Raw genomic sequence first — 24,737 nt, forward strand, 5'->3', positions numbered from 1 at the left:
AAAATATTCTAGGTTTTTCAGGCCATATGCTCTCTGTTATAACTATACAACTCTGCCCTTGTAGTGTAAAAGTAGCCACAGACCACATGTAAATAAATGGGTATGGCTGTATTCCAGTAAAACAGGAGGCTGGTGGGATTTGGTCCACAGGCCACACAGTTTGCCAAACTGTCTGTTCTGAATACAAAAATACAGTTGATTTTTGTATATTTACCATGTATTCCTTTACTATGCTAAATTCACTTATTCATTCCAGTAGGCTGAATATTCCTTTGCATTTTCTACATACACAATCATGTCACCTTCAAATAATAACATTTTTAGCTTTGCCTTTCCAATCTCTAAATCTTTTATTTATTTTTTTCTTGCCTCACTGGACTGACTAGGACCTCTAGAACAACACTACATGAAATAAGACAATTCTTTCGCTTTATTCCTTACCTCAAGGGAAAAGCATTCATTATCCCACCATTATGTGTGTAAGTTTTTTTTTTTTAAATAAATAAATTTATTTATTTATTTATTTTTGGCTCTGTTGGGTCGTCGTTGCTGTGCGCAGGCTTTCTCTAGTTGCAGTGAGCGGGGGCTACTGTTCGTTGTGGTGCGCAGACTTCTCATTGTCGTGGCTTATCTTGTTGCAGAGCATGGGCTCTAGGCGCACGGGCTTCAGTAGTTGTGGCACGTGGGCTCAGTAGTTGTGGCTTGCGGGCTCTAGAGCTCAGGCTCACTAGTGGTGCACCGGCTTAGTTGCTCCGCAGCATGTGGGATCTTCCCGGGCCAGGGTTTGAACCCGTGTCCCCTGCATTGGCAGGCGGATTCTTAACCACTGCGCCACCAGGGAAACCCTGTGTGTAAGCTTTTCACTTCACTGATCAGGTTAGGAAATTCCCTCCTATTCCTTAGTTGTTGATAAAGGGGTTTGAATTTTACCAAATGCCTGTTCTGTATCTCTTGGGATTGCAGTTTTTCTCCTTTATTCTGTTAATGTGGTAAATTACTAATGATTTTCAAATGTTAAAACATCTTTGCATTCCTGAGATGTCATTATGTAATATCCTTTTTATGAACCGCTGGCTTCCACTGCTAATACTATGTTAAGGATTTTTACATATATGTTCAGGGAAATTAGCTGTAATTTTATTTTCTTGTATTGATTTCATTTAGATACCATTTAGGTTTTGGTATCTCAGCTTGCCTTGGTTATCTGGTTAGGAAGTGTTCTTCTTTTATTCTCTCAAAGAGTTTGTGTAAGATGGGTAAAATTATTTCTTCCCTAAATGGTAGAATTTATCAGTAAAGCAAATAGTCTAGAATTTTCTTTACAGAAGATTTTAAATTAGTTTCAACTTCTTTATTTTTTTATTATTTTTTTTTCAACTTCTTTAAAAGGGTGATACTGAGACTGTACTTCCTCCTGTGTTGGTTTAGGAAAGTTGTATTTTCAAGGAACTTGTCTGTTTCATCTGAGATGTCAAATCTGTTGACATAAAGTTGTTCACAATATCTTCATATTATCCTTTTAGGATCTATAGTGATGCCTACACTTTCTTTTTTTTTTTTTATTTTTTAAAAAATTAATTAATTTATTTTTGGCTGTATTGGGTCTTCGTTTCCGTGCCAGGGCTTTCTCTAGTTGCGGCGAGCGGGGGCCACTTTTCATCACGGTGCGCGGGCCTCTCTTGTTGCGGAACACAGGCTCCAAACGTGCAGGCTCAGCAGTTGTGGCTCACGGGCCTAGTTGCTCCGCAGCATGTGGGATCTTCCCAGACCAGGGCTCGAACCCGTGTCCCCTACGTTGGCAGGCAGATTCTCAACCACTGCACCACCAGGGAAGCCCTATTTGAGTCTTCTTTTTTTCCTTGTTTAGTCTTGCTAGGGGCTCATTAATTTTATGAAATTTTTCCAAGAACCAGCTCCTGGCTTGATGATATTATATACATATTTTTGACTTGTTTCTATTTCCTTGATTTCTGCTTTAAATTTTTTCTTCCTTCTAGTACTTTTGGGCTAATTTTCTTTCCTTTTTCTTAGCTTCTTAATAAGCTGGCAGCTTAGAGCACTGATTTTAAAATATTCTTGTTTTGGGGGCTTCCCTGGTGGTACAGTGGTTGAGAGCCCGCCTGCCGATGCAGGGGACACGGGTTCGTGCCCCGGTCCGGGAAGATCCCACATGCCGTGGAGCGGCTGGGCCCGTGAGCCATGGCCGCTGAGCCTGTGCTCCGCAACGGGAGAGGCCACAACAGTGAGAGGCCCGCGTACCGCAAAAAAAAAAAAAATTCTTGTTTTCTTATATATGTATTTAAAGGTATGAAATTTCCCCTAAGCAATGCTTAAGCTCCACTCACAAATTTTGATATGTTGTACTTTATGATCATTATATTTAAAAATATCTTATTTCCCCTATGATTTCTTCAGTTCATTAGTGATTCTTGTAAGTTTGCTCAATTTCTGTATTGAGCAAACAGAAAGATACTATTTGTATATTTTTCAATTTATCTTTTTTTTTTTTTTTTTTGCGGTACACGGGCCTCTCACTATTGGGGCCTCTCCCGTCGCGGAGTACAGGCTCCGGACACGCAGGCTCAGTGGCCATGGCTCACGGGCCCAGCTGCTCCGCGGCATGTGGGACCTTCCCGGACCGGGGCACGAACCCGTGTCCCCTGCGTCGGCAGGTGGACTTCTCAACCACTGCGCCACCAGGGAAGCCCCAATTTATCTTTATTAATTCCAAATTTAATTTCTTTGTGGTTTGAGAAGATACCACGTATGATTTCAATCCTTCTGAATTTAATGTAACTCATTTTATGGACCAGGATTTGATCTATCCCATTGATTGATCAATATTTACTTAAAAGAATCTACTTTCTGCAATTGTTGGTGTTGGTGTACTATTTTATAAAAGTTACATACACATCTAGGATTGTTACAGCTTCCTGATGTACTGTTATGAAGAATCCTTCTTTATCTTTGGCAGTACTCCTGATCTTTAAGCTGCTTTGTCTGATGTTAATTTTCCTAACATAGTTTTCTTCTTATCAGTGTTTGTATGGTATGTCATGCCTTTTTCTGTTCTTTAACTTTCTTTTAATTCATCTCTTATAAACATCACATAGCAGGGTCTTTTTAAAAAAAATTCAGTTTGATGATCTCTGCTTTTTAACTGGAATGTTTAATTCCTTTATACATTACCAAAGTAGATTTATTTATTTATTTATTTAGGCTGTACCACGTGGCATGAGGGATTTTAGTTCCCTGACCAGGGATCAAACCTGTGCCCTCTGCAGTGGAGGCAGGGAGTCCTGACCAATGGACTGCCAGGGAATTGCCCCCAAGTATATCTTTAACAATCCTTTGTCTGTCATCCTTAATGCATGAAACACCCTCCTGGTTTATGCTAACTTTATTTATTTTATTTTTGGCTGTGTCAGGTCTCAGGTGCAACACAAGGGATCCTCCGCTGCAGCGTGGGCTCCTTGTTGCAGCACATGGGCTCCAGAGCATGTGGGCTCTGTAGTTGTGGCATGCGGGCTCTCTAGCTGTGGCCCGTGTGCTCAGTAGTTGCAGTGTGTGGGCTTAGTTGTCCTGCGGCATGTGAGATCTTAGGTCCCCAACCAGGGATCGAACCCGTATCCCCTGCATTGGAAGGCAGATTCTTAACTACTAGACAACCAGGGAAGTCCCTATGCTAACTTTAAAGTTCATAAGCATGTTAAGTATTCATTAAACTCAGTGATTAAAAATTAATGTGTACAAAACACTAGAGACCTAAGAGAATCACTGTCCAATATGGTTCTGCTATTTAAGCAGCTAAAATGTACCCACTGGCTGAACCCATGTTCAGCCAATATGCCTCCATCTTGCCCACAAGAGTAGTATGAGACTTAGCATGTCATGGCTATTTTGATGCTTCAGTTTATTGTGAGATAATTAATTTTTCCTAATTAACATCAGTAATGACCTAATCTTTGCACATAAAAATTATTTGTGCATCAGCTTAAAAAAACAAAGTATGAGAGTATCTCTTTCTTCACAATCTTGCCAAAACAGAATATATTCAAACTTCTGTGTTTTTGTCAAATTGATAGTGAGAAATGGCGTCTTGGTGATGACTTAAGTTGTATATCTCTTATCATGAGCAAGATTTAAGCATCTTTCCATGTTTAAGCGCCATTTGTATTTATTTTTTTCTGAAAAAGGCAAAGTCAGTGTCTAATCTTTACAAATTTTTCTGTTGGATTGTGGAGCTTTATTTTTAGAAGCTCTTTAGATATTCAGGATATTAACCCTTCATAATATAAATTGCAAATAAAACTATGAAAATTAAAATAGAAAAAATTCCCCCCAAACAGCAATAGTGTAATCTTGATTTATTTAAACTTTCTCTTTACATCAGAATATTAGGCACAGAAAATGAAAACAAGAGGCTTAAATTAAAATCTGGCTTAATTTTACCAACACAAATTATATCTAAGTTAATTCCGTTTCTAAAATACATCTGCCACCTTAATCAATGCTACAGTTTTCCTCCTCCTCGTTTAACTACTTCTAAATACTATATATAGTTCTCTAATTAGCGACTCCAAAAATTGTTCTGCCAGTATGAAAATCAAACAATCAAAAATAATCTGTCAGGGCTTCCCTGGTGGCGCAGTGGTTGAGAGTCTGCTTGCCGATGCAGGGGACACGGGTTCGTGCCCCGGTCCGGGAAGATCCCACATGCTGCGGAGCGCCTGGGCCCGTGAGCCATGGCCGCTGAGCCCGCGCGTCCGGAGCCTGTGCTCCGCAACGGGAGAGGCCACAACAGTGAGAGGCCCGCGTACCGCAAAAAAACAAAAAAACAAAAAAAAATAATCTGTCACTGCAAAAATTAAGTCTACCCACATGGAAAGCACAAGCAAAACCTTCTACCTTTTTGACACCCAAAAACACTAAACCAGCAACCTCCAATGTCAAAATTAGATAACAGCATTTATAAGGAATATATATTTCACCACCACAAAATACTTTGATTAGAGGAGCAGGATGTGAAGAATAGCAGACGCAGTATTTATTATGTAGATACTTTGTGCTAGACCCTGTTCAAATGCTTTATACATATTAAGTTATGCAAACTTCACAGTAATGTAGAAGGTAAGTACAATAATCCAAATGTTAGCTAACTATTCAACTTAGTGAAAGGAGTCTCAAAAGGATAATATAATTTGCGATTGTCCCTTATCTGAATCCTCAGAATAGGATTCTAACAGTTATAACTAACGTAGAGTATATCTTGATTAACGTGTATAAGCAACATTGATCTTCACTTGACCAGGATTAGAAGGTACGTGGACCAAAGCTACCCTATTTCACCAATCCAACAACAAATCTGAAAGTAATTAAATATTTAAATTTTGATTAGGGATGAATGTCTGGGTTACAACCCACCCCCCAACAAAAATAAATTTGAAAAATGTCAAACCTGTGTCAAAATTGAAAGAGGAGTACACTGAATATCAATATATTCCTCCATCTAGCTCACCAACTACTAACATCTTGCCACGCCTATTCCATTTCTTCATGTTGTGATATACACAATTCTCTTTTTCCTATATAGACTACAATCAGTTTGCCTCTTCACCCTTAAATACTTCAAAATCATCTCCCCAAAACAGACATTCTCTTATATGGTTAACCACAATACCATTACCACATCTAAGAAAATAAACAATAACACCATCCAACATTTAGTCCTTACTCAAAGTTCCTCAGTAGTCCTAAAACATTCTTTGTTATCAACTTCTCCTAAAACTTGCGATCCAATCACATGTTATATTTGGATGCTATGTCTCTCCAGTCTTCCCAAGTCTAAAACAGTCCCAGGACTTCCCTGGTGGCGCAGAGGTTAAGAATCCGCCTGCCAACACAGGGAATATGGGTTCGAGCCCTGGTCCGGGAAGATCCCACATACCGCGGAGCAACTAAGCCCGTGCGCCACAACTACTGAGCCTGCGCTCTAAAGCCCACTCGCCTAGAGCCTGTGCTCCTCAACAAGAGAAGCTACCGCAATGAGAAGCCTGCGCACCACAACGGAAGAGTAGCCCCCGCTCGCCGCAACTAAAGAAAGCCCACGCACAGCAACAAAGACCCAACACAGCCAAAAATAAATAATAAATTAATTAATTAAAATAAAGATCGAATGCAATTAAAAAATAAACAGTCCCGCTGCCTCTGTTCTTTACAACATTGAATCCTTTGAAGAGCCTGGCATTCTGAATATATATCTCAATTTCTTCATGATTAGAGCCTGCATTTTCAGCAAGAATACCACAGAAGTGAAGTTGTTTACCCTCCTTCCCCCATATCATCACATCAGCAGACATATAATCATTAATTATGGCAATGCCAAACTTGACGACTTAATTAAGATGGTGACCATCAGATCTCTCCATTATAAAGGCACATTTTCTCCCTTTGGAATTAATAAGTAAACTGGGGGATGATACTTTTAAGATCGTTTAAATATCCTGTTCCAACACCATTCACCCAATGATTTTAGCATCCACTGATAATCCTTGTTAATTATTTCACTAGAGATTACAAAATGATGATTTTCTATGTCCACCACTCTTTCTATTTATTAGCTAGTGTTATTCTAAAAGCATCGTTTCCTCTTTTTCCTCTTCTTTTTAAAAGGGGCCTAGATCCCTTTTAGCGGGGAGAGGTATTTAGAAAGCAAGAACTGGGTTTATACATGTTCTTTGCTGCTGGGTATCATTGCTTCCAGGCCCTTTCTATGAACAGAGTCAGGAAACAACCAGTTTTTAAAAAATGAGTTCACACCCATACCTCCAATTCACATTCACCACCATAGCATTCTTCTTTACCTTTCCCCATTCCATATTTATATCTCCCTTCTCCAAGGTAAGAATACCATTTCTCAACAACATCAATATATTACTCATTTGCCCTATCCTATAATACATACAAAATAGTTTCAAAATTAACACCACCAATACCACTACCAATAATAAACCCTAAGTCAAGTTTTTTTTTAATAGTTGTATTTATTCCTACAATATATCTTACTAAGAGTGTAAAAATTTACTTGAATTCTTATTTCTGTGTGGTTATGTTATCTGATATAGTTGTTTCTGTTTGTATTCATTCAATTTTTGGATTTTTTTTTTCCCATTGTTTTTTATTTTGTGAATAAGTAAAACATTTACATACTTGGAAAGTCACAACTATATAAAAAATATTCAAAGAAAGGAATTAATTTTAACAAAACCTGTTAACATACTAATGAGTTTCAAGATAAACCTGAAACTGGATTTGTGATCAGTGAGATAAACTGATAAGTGATTATTTCAATGGAATTAAAAAAGATTAAGGGTTAGAGTTTGAGATTTAAAACTCTTCTTTATTGTGGAAATTTCAATAAAGGTGTACTTAAGAGTTAAAACGCACAACTATAAAAATAAACACAAAAAAATCTGATCTGATTATACCTAGCTTTTGTACATGATAACCTTTGTCCTCCAATCATAAACAGGACTGTTATTAGCCTAGCCCTCCTATATTTTCTCCTTATAGTGTTATATATTGATATTGTTCCCTAATAATGGCATTATCTCTACTTCCCTTTTTGAAAACCCACAATGTTGGAAAAAATGCTTATTTTAAATGGATATATCTTATGAAAATTTAAAATAACATTCAATAACATTTGGTAATTGGATATATCTAGATTTTTAAAAAATGTTAGCATTCTAAGAGATGGCCTTTATAGAACCACTAATCATTAAGGACATTAAAATAAAGTCTTTAAAATAATAGGCTACAAAAGGAACACCAAACAATATGTCTGAAAATTTGTGGTTTTATGTATCTTTGTGGTAAAGACAGGGAAATATACAAAAAAGAAAGAAAAAAAGGAAAAAAGCACAACATACCAACACCAACAGCCCCAAACTGCTGCCCGACTAATGAACTTGGACTGAATTGACTGTATGTTGGCATCCTGCCGAAAGGTCCATAGGAGCCCACTGACTGGAATGAAGAAGTAGATGAGCCTAGTGAAGACTGAGAAAAGATCATGGGTTAATTTTCCAGGCTCTAAACAATATGTACATAATGGAAAGAAATTTGGATATTTACTTTTTAAAGAAAACTATTAAATTACAACTACTAGACACAAAAGCAATTATAACAACTTGCAACATGCATTTAATGTTAAAACAGCTGAATAACCTGATTGCAGTATTTATATACATGTGTCAATTGTACGCAATGTGATTTATAAATGCTTTTTTCTACAATGAACTCCTCCTCTGAGTTCAGTTTTACAACAGATTTAGGAAAGAACCGAAGAAAAGTTACCCGAATAAGTAAACTAACTTTGCTTAAAGAAAAAATATGAGAACAATCAAATTTCGTTACAGTACTAAGTTTCAGTCTGGTGGTGACATAAGTAAGACATCTCACTTTTGATTTTACTCTTATTTTCAATCACTTGAGGTATACTATTAAATTTATGGGAAAGAAATGCAGAAACAAACTATCCTGTACGAAACCACTTGCTACTTACACTTTTAAATACAGTTATTATTACGTTAAAGAGCACTTTATAAAAAGCTTCTTACTAAACCTAAAATACATATATATATTAATATGTATATATATACATTAATTTATCTTAACATAAAATGTTTGATAATATAAATATGAAGTGTACTAACAGCCACCAGGATACAAGTTCACTGATGGCAGAACCCTGTCTGTATGTTTGCTGCTAGTATCAGACACAAGGCAGGTATTCAATAAATACTACTGAACGAATGAATCAAAAGATCAAAAGCCAAAATTTACAGTGGTTGGAAGAAGTTTTTAAAAATCATTTTGAATTGTGCTCTCTAGGTTACTGTCATTCCATAAAACTGACAGATTAAATAAGTTGTTCTCTGGAGAGTTATCAAAAGATATGAGAGTCCGATAACATCGCTCTTCGGTGTAGGCAGCTATTTCTATGAGAATGTGTCTCCTCTCCCTCCATTTAAGAAGTTCGCACTTTCTCAGGATTCTTTCAGACTTAATTCCTCAAAAGTAAGACTTAAAAAGCAGGGGATAGGTAAGAGTAGAGAATTTCTCCAGTTTATGTTGCAAGAACCAAATTTATTATTTCTTAAAAAGCTTATCTTATACTCAGAAAAATAGTAAGTAAATGTTAAAAGGTACTTTCTCTTTTTTTCCCCCATTTTAATTTTATATAGTACTTAATATTTTCTTTAGAAGAGTTCACTAGGTATTTCCTTTTAATAGCTGGAAGGCACATTCTATGCAAGATAATATATATTTTAATAGTCAGTTTTGTGAAAACCTAAGATTTTTATCACTCACAGCATAAAAAAGAGGAAGTTAAGAAAAACCCAACAAGCATATTTTACTGCAAATGACCAAAGACTTTTGACAAGAAAAAAACTTGAGAAGAAAATGGATTCAGCAGGAAAACCATATGGGGGCCACAAAGTTTTTAATCTATGCCAGTAACTAAAAACACTCATGTTAACCTGCTTCCTCTGCTGCTCTAGTAGAAATTCAGAGCTTCTATGTGCTTCCAATTAACATATAAACAGGTACTATAATGAACATCTTCTTTAATTCATAATTTACAACCTTTTAGACATCATGTGTTTCTGTTTTAAATAAAATACACAAATTTTATAATTCCTCGGGCTTCCCTGGTGGCACAGTCGTTAAGAATCTGCCTGCCAATGCAGGGCACATGGGTTCAATCCCTGGTCCGGGAAGATCCCACATGCCATGGAGCAACTAAGCTCATGCGCCACAACTACTGAAGCCCGTGCACCTACAGCCCGTGCTCTGCAATAAGAGAAGCCACAACAATGAGAAGCCCGTGCACCGTAACGAAGAGTAGCCCCCGCTCGCCGCAACTAGAGAAAGCCCGTGCACAGCAACGGAGACCCAAGACAGACAAAAATAAAAACAAATAAATAAATTAACTGATTTAAAAAAAACTTCTCTTAATGAGAATACTTAGGATCGTCGTCTTTAATACTTTATTTGGGAATTGAACAACGTATCTGTACATGTTAAAATCCTTTTATGTTTTTGCATTGCATGTATACTATGTTACAAACATATAATATATAATGTGATTTAGCATTTTTTTCGTTAAACTTAGTCATCTTACCTAAGAGTAGCCATCACCACCCTGGTTTGTAATATGATCCACGTGTGAATAGTATAGTGGCATGGATCCTGGATTCTAGAGCCAGAATTCCTGGGTCTGTTCAAATTATGGGTCTACTTCAATTTCCTCACTTATGAAAATGAGGATTATAAAAATGAGAATAACTCTAGCACCAAGCTGAGAGGGTGCTGTGAGGATTGCCCTATTATATGTGCAGTGCTTTGAATAGTACTTCTCATAAAGTCAGATCTCAATAAATGTTAGCTATTTTAACCACTGTTGAAATCAGAAAGTATCTTATGATAAAAATTAATTCCTCAGCTATTTCTTAATCTATTTAGTCCCAACTTATTATCTGAAGAGAAAAACCTGGGTGAGAACATTATCCAGTTATTTTGGGTATCCAGGTAACTAGAAAACAGTAATAAGCTTATATGAACATTTAATCGAGAAAATTTAAAAAACAAGGAGAGGCAAAATCCAGGGCTAGTTATGTGCATGAAATTTACTTGAACTGCAAGACAAATTTACTATGTTACCTGAACGATAGCTGGGTCCTGAGGCAAAGAACATTGTGGTTTTGGTGGCTCACAAACAGTGAGGTCTTTAATATCACTCCCACGGAATATAATGTATTCAAAGACTTCATCTCGAGGTGGTATTGGACGATCTGTTGGTCTGTCTTCTGTACCAAAGGACCGAACTGGTGAGAAAACAGAGGATATGAGATACATGTCTACTCACTGTATTCAGGTAGTGCCTCTTACAATGCACTGTTTCAAGTACTAAAGAGCAGTTCTTAAATGCCATCCATAAGATAGTATTCATTAATTTGTAGCTAAGTAAATTTCTTTTCTTAAGTGGAAAACAGAGTGGGTTTTGCATAGAGCTAAATGTGTTCAATTTAAAAGACTATTGGCGGGGCGGCGGGGCTTCCCTGGTGGCGCAGTGGTCAAGAATCCGCCTGCCAATACAAGGGACACGGGTTTGAGCCCTGGTCCGGGAAGATCCCACACGCTGCAGAGCAACTAAGTCCGCGCGCCATAACTACTGAGCCTGCGCTCTAGAGCCTGCGAGTCACAACTACTGAGCCCACATGCCACAACTACTGAAGCCTGCACATCTAGAGCCCATGCTCCACAAGAGAAGCCACTGCAATGAGAAGCCTGTGCACCGCAACAAAGAGTAGCCCCCGCTCGCCGCAACTAGAAAGTCTGTGCAGAGCAATGAAGACCTAATGCGGCCAAAAACAAATAAATAAATTTATATATTAAAAAAAAAAAGAATCTGCCTGCCAATGCAGGGGACACGGGTTCGAGCCCTGGTCCAGGAAGATCCCACATGCTGCACAGCAACTAAGCCCGTGCACCACAACTACCGAGCCTGTGCTCTACAGCCCGTGAGCCACAACTACTGAAGCCCGCGTGCCTAGAGCCCGTGCTCCACAAGAGAAGCCACCGCAATGAGAAGCCCACGCACGGCAACAAAGAGTAGCCCCCGCTCACTGCAACTAGAGGGAGACCGCGCGCAGCGACAAAGACCCAACACAGCAAAAAAAAAAAAAAGTTATCTTTAAAAAAACAAACAAGACTATCGGTATTATGAGGTTGTGTTCTTCCTACATTTTTATTTACTTATATCTTTGGTGGTTGTGGTAAGAGGAGGTGTTAAAGATGTCCTTCATTGTTATTTATTTTTAATGCCCTCATTCAGCAAAATAAAAAACTGGCAGCATTTCGTGTGTGTGTGTGTGTGTGTGTGTGTGTGTGTGTGTAGTAAGTGAAGATGTGAAGATTTTCCCAATCTACAAAAATCCCAAAGTTTTGGAAACTGAGCTTCGGGTTTAAGAGAAGAAAATGGAAAGAATATCCATCTTGGTGAATAGTACGTCCTCTAGAAGCCAAGGAAAGCAGCTGTCAAACTATTCAGCTCCATGGGATAGCCTGAAATGCCCTAGTTACCTGAAATATCTATCTCATAATTAAATCTGATTATTTTAACATTACTCAAAGGTGAACTGTGGACCACCTGCATGAGGGTAAGCTAGAAAGATTCTCAAATCCACTGACTCAAATCTTCTGGGAAGAGGGTATAGAAATCTGCATTTTAAACCAATTCCTCAAGAGTTTCTTATGAATACTAAAGTTTCAGGTTCACTATCTTAGGAGACTTCTGATGTTGACATTCCTATAGAAACTCCAAATAAGAAAGTTTTCAATATCAGATATTATTCATTTAAAGAGTGTCCTAGAGGAAGTAAACACCTTAACATTGTGCAAAGTTTTGAATGTATGCATTTTTCTGCAGAATTGATCCACAGCTAGATAGAAAATAAAGATTTCAGTTTAAATAATGCCTTTTTTTAAATCCTAAAAATTCTTTCTAGTACTTATGAGACTTCCAGGAAAGATGATGGCATGGTTGTAGGTTTGCAGAATATGCCTCCCCAAAAACTAAAGAAAATTAAAAAGTTAAAATATCCTTAAACCAGGAAAATACCTCAAACCTATACCATAAAGCTTTATTAAAAACTATCATTCAGATACTGAATAAGTTAGTACAAACCAGAAGACCAACTCCAGAATCCACATGTAGCATGCTGAGCAATTTTCCCAGGCACCCTCCAACCTGGTGGACGGGGACACAGATGTGATAAAGGAAAAGATGGAGGACGTCCTAGCTGAAGCATCCCTTCCTCTGGTGGCCGACCAATACTTTATCAGGGCGGGAGCAAGTGACAAGGTCCTACATCTTGTCCTTTAACCAAAAGGAAGGCCAAAAAGAATTAGAAAAAGCAAGACTAATAAAATTACAAGTAGGTCAATCTCACTCCTAAACTTAGCACCACCACTATCGCCACCATACAATGCTTTATAAAGTCCCAGACCTCCAAAGTAACAGATTAGCTCATCCTGAAGCTGCAGGCAGGTGGGGTGGGGTTAAAGGTCTTCCATCTATTTACAAAACCAAAGAGAAGCTCTACTAGGCTTTCTAAGGCATAACAAAACCATTCAAACTATACCCATGTAGTCAAAAGAAAGATGAAAAATCCATTCAGGATTAATATTTATCACAGGAAACAGAAGAAAATTTCAGAAAGAACTGCTTTACATTCTCAAGAAAAATAAAACTCTTATGATCAAAATGATACTGAAAAGAAAAGGTAGCATAGTTAAGGAAAGAAAAAATAGACAAGGCAAATACAACAGCAGAACTAATAAAACATATCAACAATAAGCAGAACAGTCTCTGAGAAAGACAACAGAACAAATAAGAGAAAATATAGCTAAAGATATAACAAGTATCCTGACATAAAGACCTAAATTTGATCAGGTTTCATTGTACTTCCAGGAAAAAAAAAATTAGTGCACTATAAGCCATACAGACTTATCCTTTGCTACATCAAAATAAAGAACTCACAGGAACAGTGCCATCAAAAAATAAGAGATGGACAACAAATCCATTTAAGCACATAAATATATGTGACAATTTACTAAGGTGCTAGAATAGAATGTAAATTTAATAGTTCTGAAAAAGACTACAAAGTTACAAAGTGTTGCAAAAATTAGGATGGTACCTATTTCCACAGTATTCTAACAAAAATTGGGAGATGAAAATGACAAGAAGCAGAGGAAACACAAAAGGAAATTCATAAATTAATACTCATCTTTTATAGTAGGAGTCACCTCATAAAATTTGGGGGGAAGTTGATAAATTAACATATGTAGGCTTAAAAATTTGTTATTCGCAGTCCTAAAGGTAACCAAAAATAGAGTTGAAAACTAAAGGCATACTTTCCAAAATATGGTATGAAGAAAACCGTTACCGGGCTTCCCTGGTGGTGCAGTGGTTAAGAATCTGCCTGCCAATGCAGGGGACACGGGTTCGAGCCCTGGTCCAGGAAGATCCCACATGCCGCGGAGCAACTAAACCCATGAGCCACAACTACTGAGCCTGAGCTCTAGAGCCCGCAAGCCACAACTACTGAGCCCTCGTGCCACAACAACTGCAGCCCGCGTGCCTAGAGTCCGTGCTCCTCAACAAGAGAATCCACTGCTATGAGAAGCCCACGCACCACAATGAAGAGTAGCCCCCGCTCAACGCAACTAGAGAAAGCCAGCGCAGCAACAAAGATCAATGCAGCCAAAAATAAATAAATAAAAATAAAAGTTCCCTTAAAAAAAAAAAGCTACCATACAGCAAAAGAGGGAAAATGAAAAAGTATGAAAACAGAGACCATGAAGAATGATTTGCACACACTAAGAGTTTGAGAAACAGGCTCTAATGATGGAAACCGATTTGATCAGATTTAATGTTTTCAACAGACAGTTCTTGTAGCATTATAAAGAATAAGTTAATTAGAAGAGCAACCAGAAGGGAACACATGTCTGGAAGATAACAGAACAAATGAGAGGTGGTGAAGGTTGAAACCTGGACATTGAGAGTAGAAAGAGAGAAGGCCGGACAAACACAGAAAAGGTAGAAAATTACTAGTACTATTCTGCTACAAAACATTTCAATACATGAATTAGCTCATGTGCAACTGGTTAGTAAGGGAATTATGTCAGTACAGTCAAAAATCACATTGTTTCCTCCCTAAGTTTTTTAACCTGTAATTTTTATTTATTTATTGCACTTTAGGGAGCAGCAGCTAAACACAGAAAGCCACAGAGTAACAGTATATGATGCCCAATCACCCCAAGTTTCCTCTTAGCTCAATTTGGCTATGTAATCAGTCTTATAAGTGCTTATTGCATGGTTCTCCCTGATCCTGATGCACTCTTTCATTGTCTCCAACAGCAGATTCAACTCTTTTTTATACTTTCTTCCATCAGGCTACCTTACATTTTTTTCTTTCAAGCTGGCAGACGACTTCATTGTTAGGTGTACTTCACCGGCATTTTTGTTAATGCTATCATTTCCATTCATTTTCTTTTTCTTCTTTTCTTTTTTTTGGCCGCACCACTTGGCTTGCAGGATCTTAGTTCCTGGACCAGGGATTGAACCTGGGCCCCAGCAGTGAAAGCGCCAAGTCCTAACTAACCACTGGACTGCCAGGGAATTCCCTATTTTTCTTAATTGTGGTAAGAATACATAACATGAGATCTACCCTCTTAACAAAATTTTTAGTGTACATCACAGTATTGTTAATTATAAACAGAGCTCTACAACTTTACCACCTTGCTTAACTGAAACTTTATACCCATTGAACCACAGTGTATCATTTCCCCCTACCCGTAGCCCCTGGAAACCACTATCCTCCAGTATATTTTCTTCTGTGACTTGGAAAATAAAATCAAAAAGGAAGCAGAGGGCCAGTTTGGAAATTACTGGGCAAGTGCTGGTGAAAAGGTACCTAAAGAAGGAGGTCAAAATATAACATTATTTATCAAATGTAATTTCTTACTTAGAGTTCTACAACTGTGTCCACTTTTTTTCAAAATAGACTGCTATATTATTTGTTACATCAAATAATATATTTGATATACAATAATATATTGTATATTAGGTAAATATACAATAACATTAAACATGCTATGTATGAGGCAGATTATAAAACTATTATTTTCAAAAGATTACAACTATCTAAAATAAAAACATATATGTGAGTGACATCATGGAAGATGGTAGAGTAGGAAGATCCAGGAATTGGTCCCTCCACCCAAGCAACTATTGGGCTGGCAAACAGTCTGAATTAACCTTTGTGGAACTATGGAATCTAGTCAAATGCCTGTAGCATCCAAGGGAGCACCTAATGAAGAAAGACGCCAGTAACCTTTGGTGAATTTTGGCATTTTGCAGAGTGGCTGGCTATTACCATTCATCATCTCCCATCTCTGTCAAGGGCAGCTATGGGGACAGTGGCCCATGTTTCTGGTGCAGCTTGCTGATGCCAGGTGGGCAACAGGGATCCTGTCCTCCAAAAAATTAGGGTTGTATGACATGATCTGCCTGAAAATTCACTGAGGGGCCAGCACAGAGGCTGGCCATTGTTTCAACCCTCAAGGGCAGGGCACAAGCGGCTTCCCTAGTAGTGCTGGTGAAGGCATTTAGAAGAGTTGGCATATCCTTTCCCCCCTCAGCAACAGCAGAATGTACATTATTCTGAATTGCACATGGAACATTTTTCAGGACAGACCAAATTTTAGGCCAAAACCAACTCTCAATAAATTGAAAAGGATTGAATTTTAAGAAGTATTCTCTGACCACAGTGGAATGAAGCTAGAAATTAATAATAGAAGGGTAACTGGAAAATTCACAAGTACGTGTAAATTAAACTGACTCTTAAAGAACCAATAAGTCAAAGAAGAAATCACTAGGGAAATTAAGAAAAATCTGAAGACAATTGGAAAAGAAAATACCACCTGCCAAAATCAGGGGATGTAGAGAATGCCATACTCAAGCAGGAAATTTATAAATGCTATACTAAAAGAATCTCAAATGATCTTTATTAAGAAACTAGAAAAAGAACAAACTAAGCCCAAATCCAGCAGAAGGAACGAAGGAAATTATACTGGATTAGGGCTGAGATGAACAACACAGAGAACAGAAAAACAGAGTCATCAAAGCCAAAAATTGGTTCTTTGAAAAGATCAACAAAATAGACAAACCTTTAGCTAGACCAGACTGACTAAAGAAAAAGATGAGCAGATGTAAATAACTAAAATCAGATGAAAGCAAGGACATTACTACCAACCTTATAGAGATTAAAAGACTCAGGAGAATACTACAGACAACGTATGCCAACAAAATAGATAAACTAGACAAAAAAGAAAAATTCCCAGAAACATACAAATTACCAAAACTGACTCAAGAAGAAATAGAAAATCTCAACAGATCTTTAACAGGTCCAACAAGAGACTGGACCAGTAATCAAAAACCTCCAAAGAACCAGGTCCAGTTTCACTGGTGAATTTTACTAAACATTTTAACATCAATCCTACTCAAACCTCTCCAAAAAAAAGAAGAAAAGGGAACACTTCCTAACACATTCTATTAGGCCAGCATTACCCCTGACACCAAGGTCAGACAAAGATACTGTAAGAAAACTACAGACAAATATCTCTTATGAATACAGACACAAAAACCCTCAACAAAATACTGGCAGACTGAACCCAACAGTACATTAAAAGGACTATAAACCATGACCAACTGGGATTTTATTCTAAGAATGCAAGGGTGGTTTAACACACAAAAAAATTCAATGTAATATGCCACATTAATAAACCAAGGTAGGGGGGAACCCCAAAGGTTTACTGCAATAGATGCAGGAAAAGTGGTTGTTAAATTTAACACCCTTTCATGGTAAAAATACTTAGCAAACTAGGAAAGGAAGAAAACTTACTTTACATGATAAAGGGCATATATGAAAAACCCACAGTTAACATCACATTCAATGGTGAAAGACAGAAAACATTCCCCTAAGAACAGAAACAAGACAAGGATGTCCACTTTCACCACTGCTATTCAACAACGTACTAGAAGTCTTAGCCAGCACAATTAGGCAAGAAAAAGAAATAAAAGGCATCGAAATAAGAAAGAAGTAAAACTCTTTTTGCAGATGACACGATTCCATATATAGAAAAGTCCATAAAATCTATTTTTTAAAAAACTACTAGAGCTAATAATTGAAGTCAGCAAAGTTACAGGTACAACATCAGCACAAAAATCAGCCGTGTTTCTACCTACCAACAATGACCAATCCAAAAAAGAAACTAAGAAAACAATCTCACTTACAACAGCATCCAAAGGAATAAAATATCTAAGAATAAATTTAACCAAGGAGGTAAAAAACTTGTACACTAACAATTACAAAATGTTGCTGAAAGAAACTGAAGACCTAAATAAATGGAAAGTCATCGCAGGTTCATGGATTGGAAGACTTAAGATTACAATGCTCCCCAAAGTGATCTACAGATTCAGTGCAGTCTCTATCAAAATTACAATGGCCTTCCCCCTTCCCCCAGAAATGGAAAAGCTAACTCTCAAATTTATATGGAACTTCAAGGGAGCCTGAATAGACAAAAGAATTTTGAAAACATTGGAGGACTCATACTTCCTGATTTCAAAATCTACTACAAAGCTACAGTAGTCAAAATAGTGTGGTATTGGCATAATGACAGACATATAGATTTATGGGATGGAATACAGAGTCCAGAAATAAACCCAAACATCTATGACCAATTAATTTTAGACAAGGGTCCAAGACTGTTCAACAGGGATAATAGAACAGTCTCTTCAAAAAATGTTCTGGGCTTCCCTGGTGGCACAGTGGTTGAGAGTCCGCCTGCTGATGCAGAGGACACGGGTTCGTGCCCCGGTCCGGGAAGATCCCACATGCCACGGAGTGGCTGGGCCCGTGAGCCATGGCTGTTGAGCCTGCGTGTCCGGAGCCTGAGCCATGGCTGTTGAGCCTGCACGTCTGGAGCCTGTGCTCCACAACAGGAGAGGCCACAACAGTGAGAGGCCCGTGTACAGCAAAAAAAAAAATTAAAATAATAATAATAATAATAAAATAATAAAAAAGTTCTGGGACAACTGGATAAATGTGAAAGAATGAGGGTGAAATCGTACCTTACTCCATATACAAAAATTATCCCTAAATGGGTGTGATATTAAGATATCATAAGAAATACATACATATATATATATATATATATGTCTTTATCTCTAGCTCCTGGCCAGAGTGCCTAAAACTTCTGTAATTTCCTAATAGATAAAGGTACTAAGAGCATCTTTTGCTCTAATGTTTGGTCTTTGACCCTGGCTTCTGACATAGAGCTCCTAAATCTCTTGGAATTTCCCGGGTGATATCAGAGCATCTTTTGCTCTAATGAGGAGACTCTTGGTGAACTCCTGGATAGCTTCAGGAAGGGGGCTGGACATCAGAAAGACGAGGCTATGATAAGGAGCTTGAAACTTTCAGCCTCACCTCCCACCCTCTAAGGAGGGAGAGGGACTTGAGATTGAGTTAATAATTGATCACGCCTATGTGATGAAGCCTCCATAAAAATCTGTAAACTATGGGGTTTGGAGAGCTCCCTGGTTGGTAAAGATGTGGAGGTGCTGGGAGGGTGATGTGCCTACAGAAGGCACGGAAGCTTGGCACCACTTCCCACATTTTGCCCTCTACATCTCTTTCATCCGACTGTTCCTGAGTTGTATCCTTTTATAATAAACCAGTAATCTAACAAGTAAACTGTTTTCCTGAGTTCTGTGTGCTGTTCTAGCAAATGATCAAACCAAGGAAGGGGTTGTGGCAACCCCCAATTTATAACCAGTTGGTTAAAAATACAGGTCACAAGCTAGGCCTTGAGACTGGTGTGGGAAGTGGGTGGGGGGAAGTCTTATGGAACTGAGCCCTTAACCTGTGGTATCTGACACTAACTTCAGATAGACAGTGTCAGAATTGAGTTAAATTGTAGGACACCCAGTTGGTGCCCAAGGAGTTGGAGAATTGATTGATGTGGGAAACCCCCCCACCCACCCACAATTTGGAAGCTAGAATGGAAGAGAAACACAGAATTTTTCTTTTAGTGGGTCAATGACCTAAATATAAGAGCCAAAACTATAAAAATATTAAGAGAACATAGGAGTAATCTTTATGACCCTGAATTTGACAACGGATTCTTAGATTTGACACTAAAAGCAACAGCAACAGAAGAAAAAAACAGATGAATTGGACTTCATAAAAATTAAACCCTTCATAAAAATTAAACCCCTTCTTAAACAGTATTAAGAATATTAAAAGACAAGCTATGAAATAAGAGAAATGTTTGTAAGTCATATATAAGCGTTTAATATGTAGACTATATAAAGAACTCAACAAATTGTTAAAGACAAACAATCCAATTAAAAATGAGCAAAAACTTGGAGACACTTCTCAAAAGAAGATATACAAATAGCCAACAAGATCATGAAGAGATGTTTAATATCATAAGTCATTATGGAAATGCAAATCAAAACCAACATGAAATACCACTTCACAACTACCAGGATGGCTTTAGTAATAAAATCAGAAAATAACAAATATTGACGAGGATGTGGAGAAATAGGAATCCTTGCACACTGCTGGTAGAAATGTGAAATGGTGCAGCTGCTGTGGAAAATAGCTTGGTGGTTCCTCAAAAAACTAAACATATAATGACCAAATGACTCAGCAATTTCACTCATATATAAAAAGCCTATGTCCACACAGAAATGAATGTTTCAAGTAGTATTATTCATAATAGTCAAAAGTTGGAAACAACCCAAATGCCCATCAACAGATGAACAAATTGTGTTTTTTAAACACACACACACACACACACACACACACACACACACAAATGAGTATTATCCAGCCATAAAAATGAACAAAATTCTGATACAGGGATGGTGGCGCAGTGGTTGGGAGTACGCCTGCTGATGCAGGGGACACAGGGACACGGGTTCGTGCCCCGGTCCGGGAGGATCCCACATGCCGCGGGGCGGCTGGGCCCGTGAGCCATGGCCGCTGAGCCTGCGCGTCCAGAGCCTGTGCTCCGCAGCAGGAGAGGCCACGGCAGTGAGAGGCCTGTGTACCGCAAAAAAAAAAAAAAACCCAAAAAACAAAATGCTGATACATGTTACAGCTAGAAAGAAGCTCCAAAGCATTATGCTAAGTGAAAGAAGACAGACACAAAAGTCACCTATTATACAATCCCTTTTATATAATATATCCAGAATAGGAAAAGCCAGAGAGACAGAAAGCAGATTAGTGGTTATTGAGGAAAGGCGGGGAAATGGGGAGGGAATTACTTAATGGATAAGGGGTATTTTCCCAAGGTGATGAAAAAGTTTTGAAATTAAGGAGAGGTAGCGGTTACACAACACTGTGACTAAACTAAATGCCACTGAATCATACACTTTATAATGGTTAATTGTATGTTATATGAATTTCACATCAATAACATACACAGGGACTTCACTGGCAGTCCAGTGGTTAAGACTCTGCACTTCCACTGCAGGGGGCACAGGTTCAAGCCCTGGTCTTCCTGGTACGGAAACTAAGATCCCACATGCCACACGGTGAGACAAAACAAAAACAAAAAAACACACACACACACATCCCTACAAATATAGCTGGTAAGAGAATACACAAAATGATAATAATAGTTGGATGAGAATGTTAAAACTAGGTGTGGTTGTCCTCTATATTCTCAACTTCATCATGTTGTTACATTGCTTTAGTAAGTATTCTAGTTTTTCTTACTCCCCAAACTAGAAAAGCCCAAATTTTAGGCCAGTGTTCAAAAGAGGGGGAAGTAGGGAAAATACTTTTTTTTTTTCTATTAGTCTTAAAAGAATATAATCAATTCCCCACTCTGGCTACAAATAGCAAAGATTTATTAATAAAAATGTATACCATGATACTCTTTTTTAAAAAAAGAGATAGGGTCAAAGTTCTGGCAAAATCATTTATCTAAAATATCTCTATCTCTAAATCAAGGCAAGCTCAAATATCACATTGTCAAACCTGGTTAACAGTATATTAACACCCATACCCATAGTCATAGTCCATGACTACAGGGAAGAGCTATAGTGACCAAATTCCCAATACAATACGTCCATTATAAAATACCAAAGCTTTCTAAGTTTAAATGATAAATATGTCCATAGTTAAGTATGGTTACCATCCTCAAAATAACATTAATATTTTCCAAAAGCCTTAACTTTTTTTTTTTTTAAGTCTTTACTGAATTTGTTACAATATTGCTTCTGCTTTATGTTTTGGGTTTTCAGCCCCCCTGAGGCATGTGGGATCTTAGCTCCCTGACCAGGGATTGAACCTGCACCCCCTGCAATGGAAGGCGCAGTCTTAACCACTGGACCACCAGGGAAGTCCCAAGGCTTAACTTTTGGACACAAACTAAAAATTATAAATTAGGCTCTAATACTGACTGATGAAGAAGAAAAATAAGTCTGTTGAATACTAAAATGGGAGAGCAATAAACAAAAGTTTGAATTATTCAAGAAATGTCCAAAAGTTAGTTGTGAAACTAAGGCTAAGTTCAAATGGAAATCTAGAATAACATTTATAGTGTAGTTTTAAAAAATATATATTATTTTTTAATTAATTAATTTATTTTTGGCTGCGTTAGGTCTTCATTGCTGCGCGCAGGCTTTCTCTAGTTGCGGTGAGCAGGGGCTACTCTTTGTTGCAGTGCATGGGCTTCTCACTGCGGTGGCTTCTCTTGTTGCAGAGCACGGGCTCTAGGCACATGGGCTTCAGTAGTTGTGGCTCACAGGCTCTAGAGTGCACGCTCAGCAGCTGTGGCACATGGGCTTAGTTGCTCCGCGGCATGTGCGATCTCCCCAGATCAGGGCTCGAACCCGTGTTCCCTGCACTGGCACGCGGATTCTTAACCACTGCACCACCAGGGAATCCCCATGATGTAGTCTTAAAGTTAAAACTCCTGTCAAGTATCAGTTGTAAGACCTGGTCCCAGACACTTACCCAAACTTAAGTTCCAACCAAGCTCATTATTCTCCATACACGGAGCAGGTTTTCCATCCTCTACCAAAACTCCTCCCCACATCTGACCTATCCTAAATTTCAGCTTGGATACTACTTGTATTCATCATGGTTCTCCAGAGAAACAGAACCAACAGGATGCACGTATACACACACAGACACAGAGAGATTTATTTTAAGAAATTGGGCTGATGTGAAAATCCCAAATGTGCAGAGTAGGCCAGCAGGCTGGAGACATGGAGAAGAGTTGTGTTTGAGTCCAAAGGTGGTCTGCTGGCAGAATTCCTTCTTGCTCAGAGGAGGTCAGTCTTTGTTCTATTAAGGCTTTCAACTTGACTGGATGAGGCCCACCCACGTCCCACATCATGGAGAGTAAATATGCTTTACTTTAAAGTCCAGTAATTTAAATATTAATCTGGTTTAAAAAACACCTTCAGAAAGGTCCAGAATATCCGACCAAATATCTGGGCACTGTGGCCCAGCCAAATTGACACAACACTAGCCATCACACAACTCCACCAGTGATATTCCCAGATGGAAGTAACACATTCTTCCTCTGAAAATCACACAGTATTCTACCATTGGATATACCTACCTCTTCTAAAAGTGAAAGATCTTCAGGACAAAGATCTGTATCTTTGTAACTACCACAGTAACTAACACAGTGCCCTACATATTGCTGACATTTGAATATTTCTTTTTTTTTTTTAAACATCTTTATTGGAGTATAATTGCTTTACAACGGTGTGTTAGTTTCTGCTGTATAACAAAGTGAATCGGCTATATGTGTACATATATTCCCAAATCTCCCTCTTGCGTCTCCCTCCCACCCTCCCTATCCCACCCCTCTAGGTGGACACAAAGCACCTAGCTGATCTCCCTGTGCTATGCGGCTGCTTCCCACTAGCTATCTATTTTACATTTGGTAGTGTATATATGTCAATGACACTCTCTCACTTCCTCCCAGCTTACCCTTCCCCCTCCCTGTGTCCTCAAGTCCATTCTCTATGTCTGCGTCTTTATTTCCTGCCCCTAGGTTCTTCATAACTTTTTTTTTTTTAGATTCCATATATATGTGTTAGCATACGGTATTTGTTTTTCTCTTTCTGACTTACTTCACTCTGTAGGACAGACTCTAGGTCCATCCACCTCACTACAAATAACTCAATTTTGTTTCTTTTTGTGGCTGAGTAATATTCCATTGTTGAATTATGGTTTTCTCAGGGTATATGCTCAGTACTGGGATTGCTGGTTTGTATGGTAGTTCTATTATTAGTTTAAGGAACCTCCATACTGTTCTCCATAGTGGCTGTATCAATTTACATTCCCACCAACATTGCAGGAGGGTTCCCTGTTCTCCACACCCTCTCCAGCATTTATTGTTTGTAGATTTTTTGATGATGGCCGTTCTGACTGGTGTGAGGTGATACCTCATGGTAGTTTTGATTTTGAATATTTCTTGAATAAATTCCAGAGTGGAAAAAGCTACTAAATAAGCTATTTCCAAAATTGCTGAGCATTGTTTAATACCAAAGGAATTGAATTAAGTTACACAATAAATCTACTTAGAATAAAATGGGAAAATGACTATTTACAGCAAAAAGAAATAGCTGGACATCAAGAGGATGGGCAAATAGAAAAAACAGCACATGGATTTAAAAGCTGCACTTGGTATTTTTATTCTCCTTCTGATATTTATCCTTAAGTACAGTGCTTGGTGCAAATCCAATATCATATATAAACTTTTGCTGAAACTATTTGAGATACTATATATTTGGAATAGCTGTTATATAAGGGTTTAATACAAGGTTTAATTATTTAAATATTAAAAGATCTTCACCCATCAAGCTATCTCTTCTACAACGTACTACCCTGCACAGACCCTGACAGCAGGACAGTAGTAAGCAGGCTCTGGAGATTTTTTTTACTTGGGCGGGGAGCTTTAAAAAATAAGATTCCACAGGCCTGGACTTTGAATCACACCACAGCCTGTCACCACAAACCTCCGCTTTCTGCACACCTGCACTTTCTCCTTTGGTCCATTCTTCACAC

The 24,737-nt window shown here is 38.2% G+C and overlaps 1 protein-coding gene across 7 annotated transcripts in view; it reads right to left on the reverse strand.

Annotated features, from left to right (window-relative positions):
• Positions 1-24,737, reverse strand: part of LSM14A (LSM14A mRNA processing body assembly factor) — a 56,210-nt gene that overhangs the window by 20,023 nt on the left and 11,450 nt on the right. For all 7 annotated transcript variants that reach the window (XM_032612317.1, XM_032612315.1, XM_032612319.1 and 4 more), the window contains exons 2-3: positions 10,729-10,892; positions 7,932-8,061 (exon numbers count right to left, since the gene is read on the reverse strand). In XM_032612317.1, the coding sequence (XP_032468208.1) occupies positions 7,932-8,061; positions 10,729-10,892 (294 nt within the window). The remainder of the gene's footprint in view (positions 1-7,931; positions 8,062-10,728; positions 10,893-24,737) is intronic.

Source organism: Phocoena sinus, chromosome 19 (genome assembly GCF_008692025.1).
Source record: "Phocoena sinus isolate mPhoSin1 chromosome 19, mPhoSin1.pri, whole genome shotgun sequence".
NCBI lineage: Eukaryota > Metazoa > Chordata > Mammalia > Artiodactyla > Phocoenidae > Phocoena > Phocoena sinus.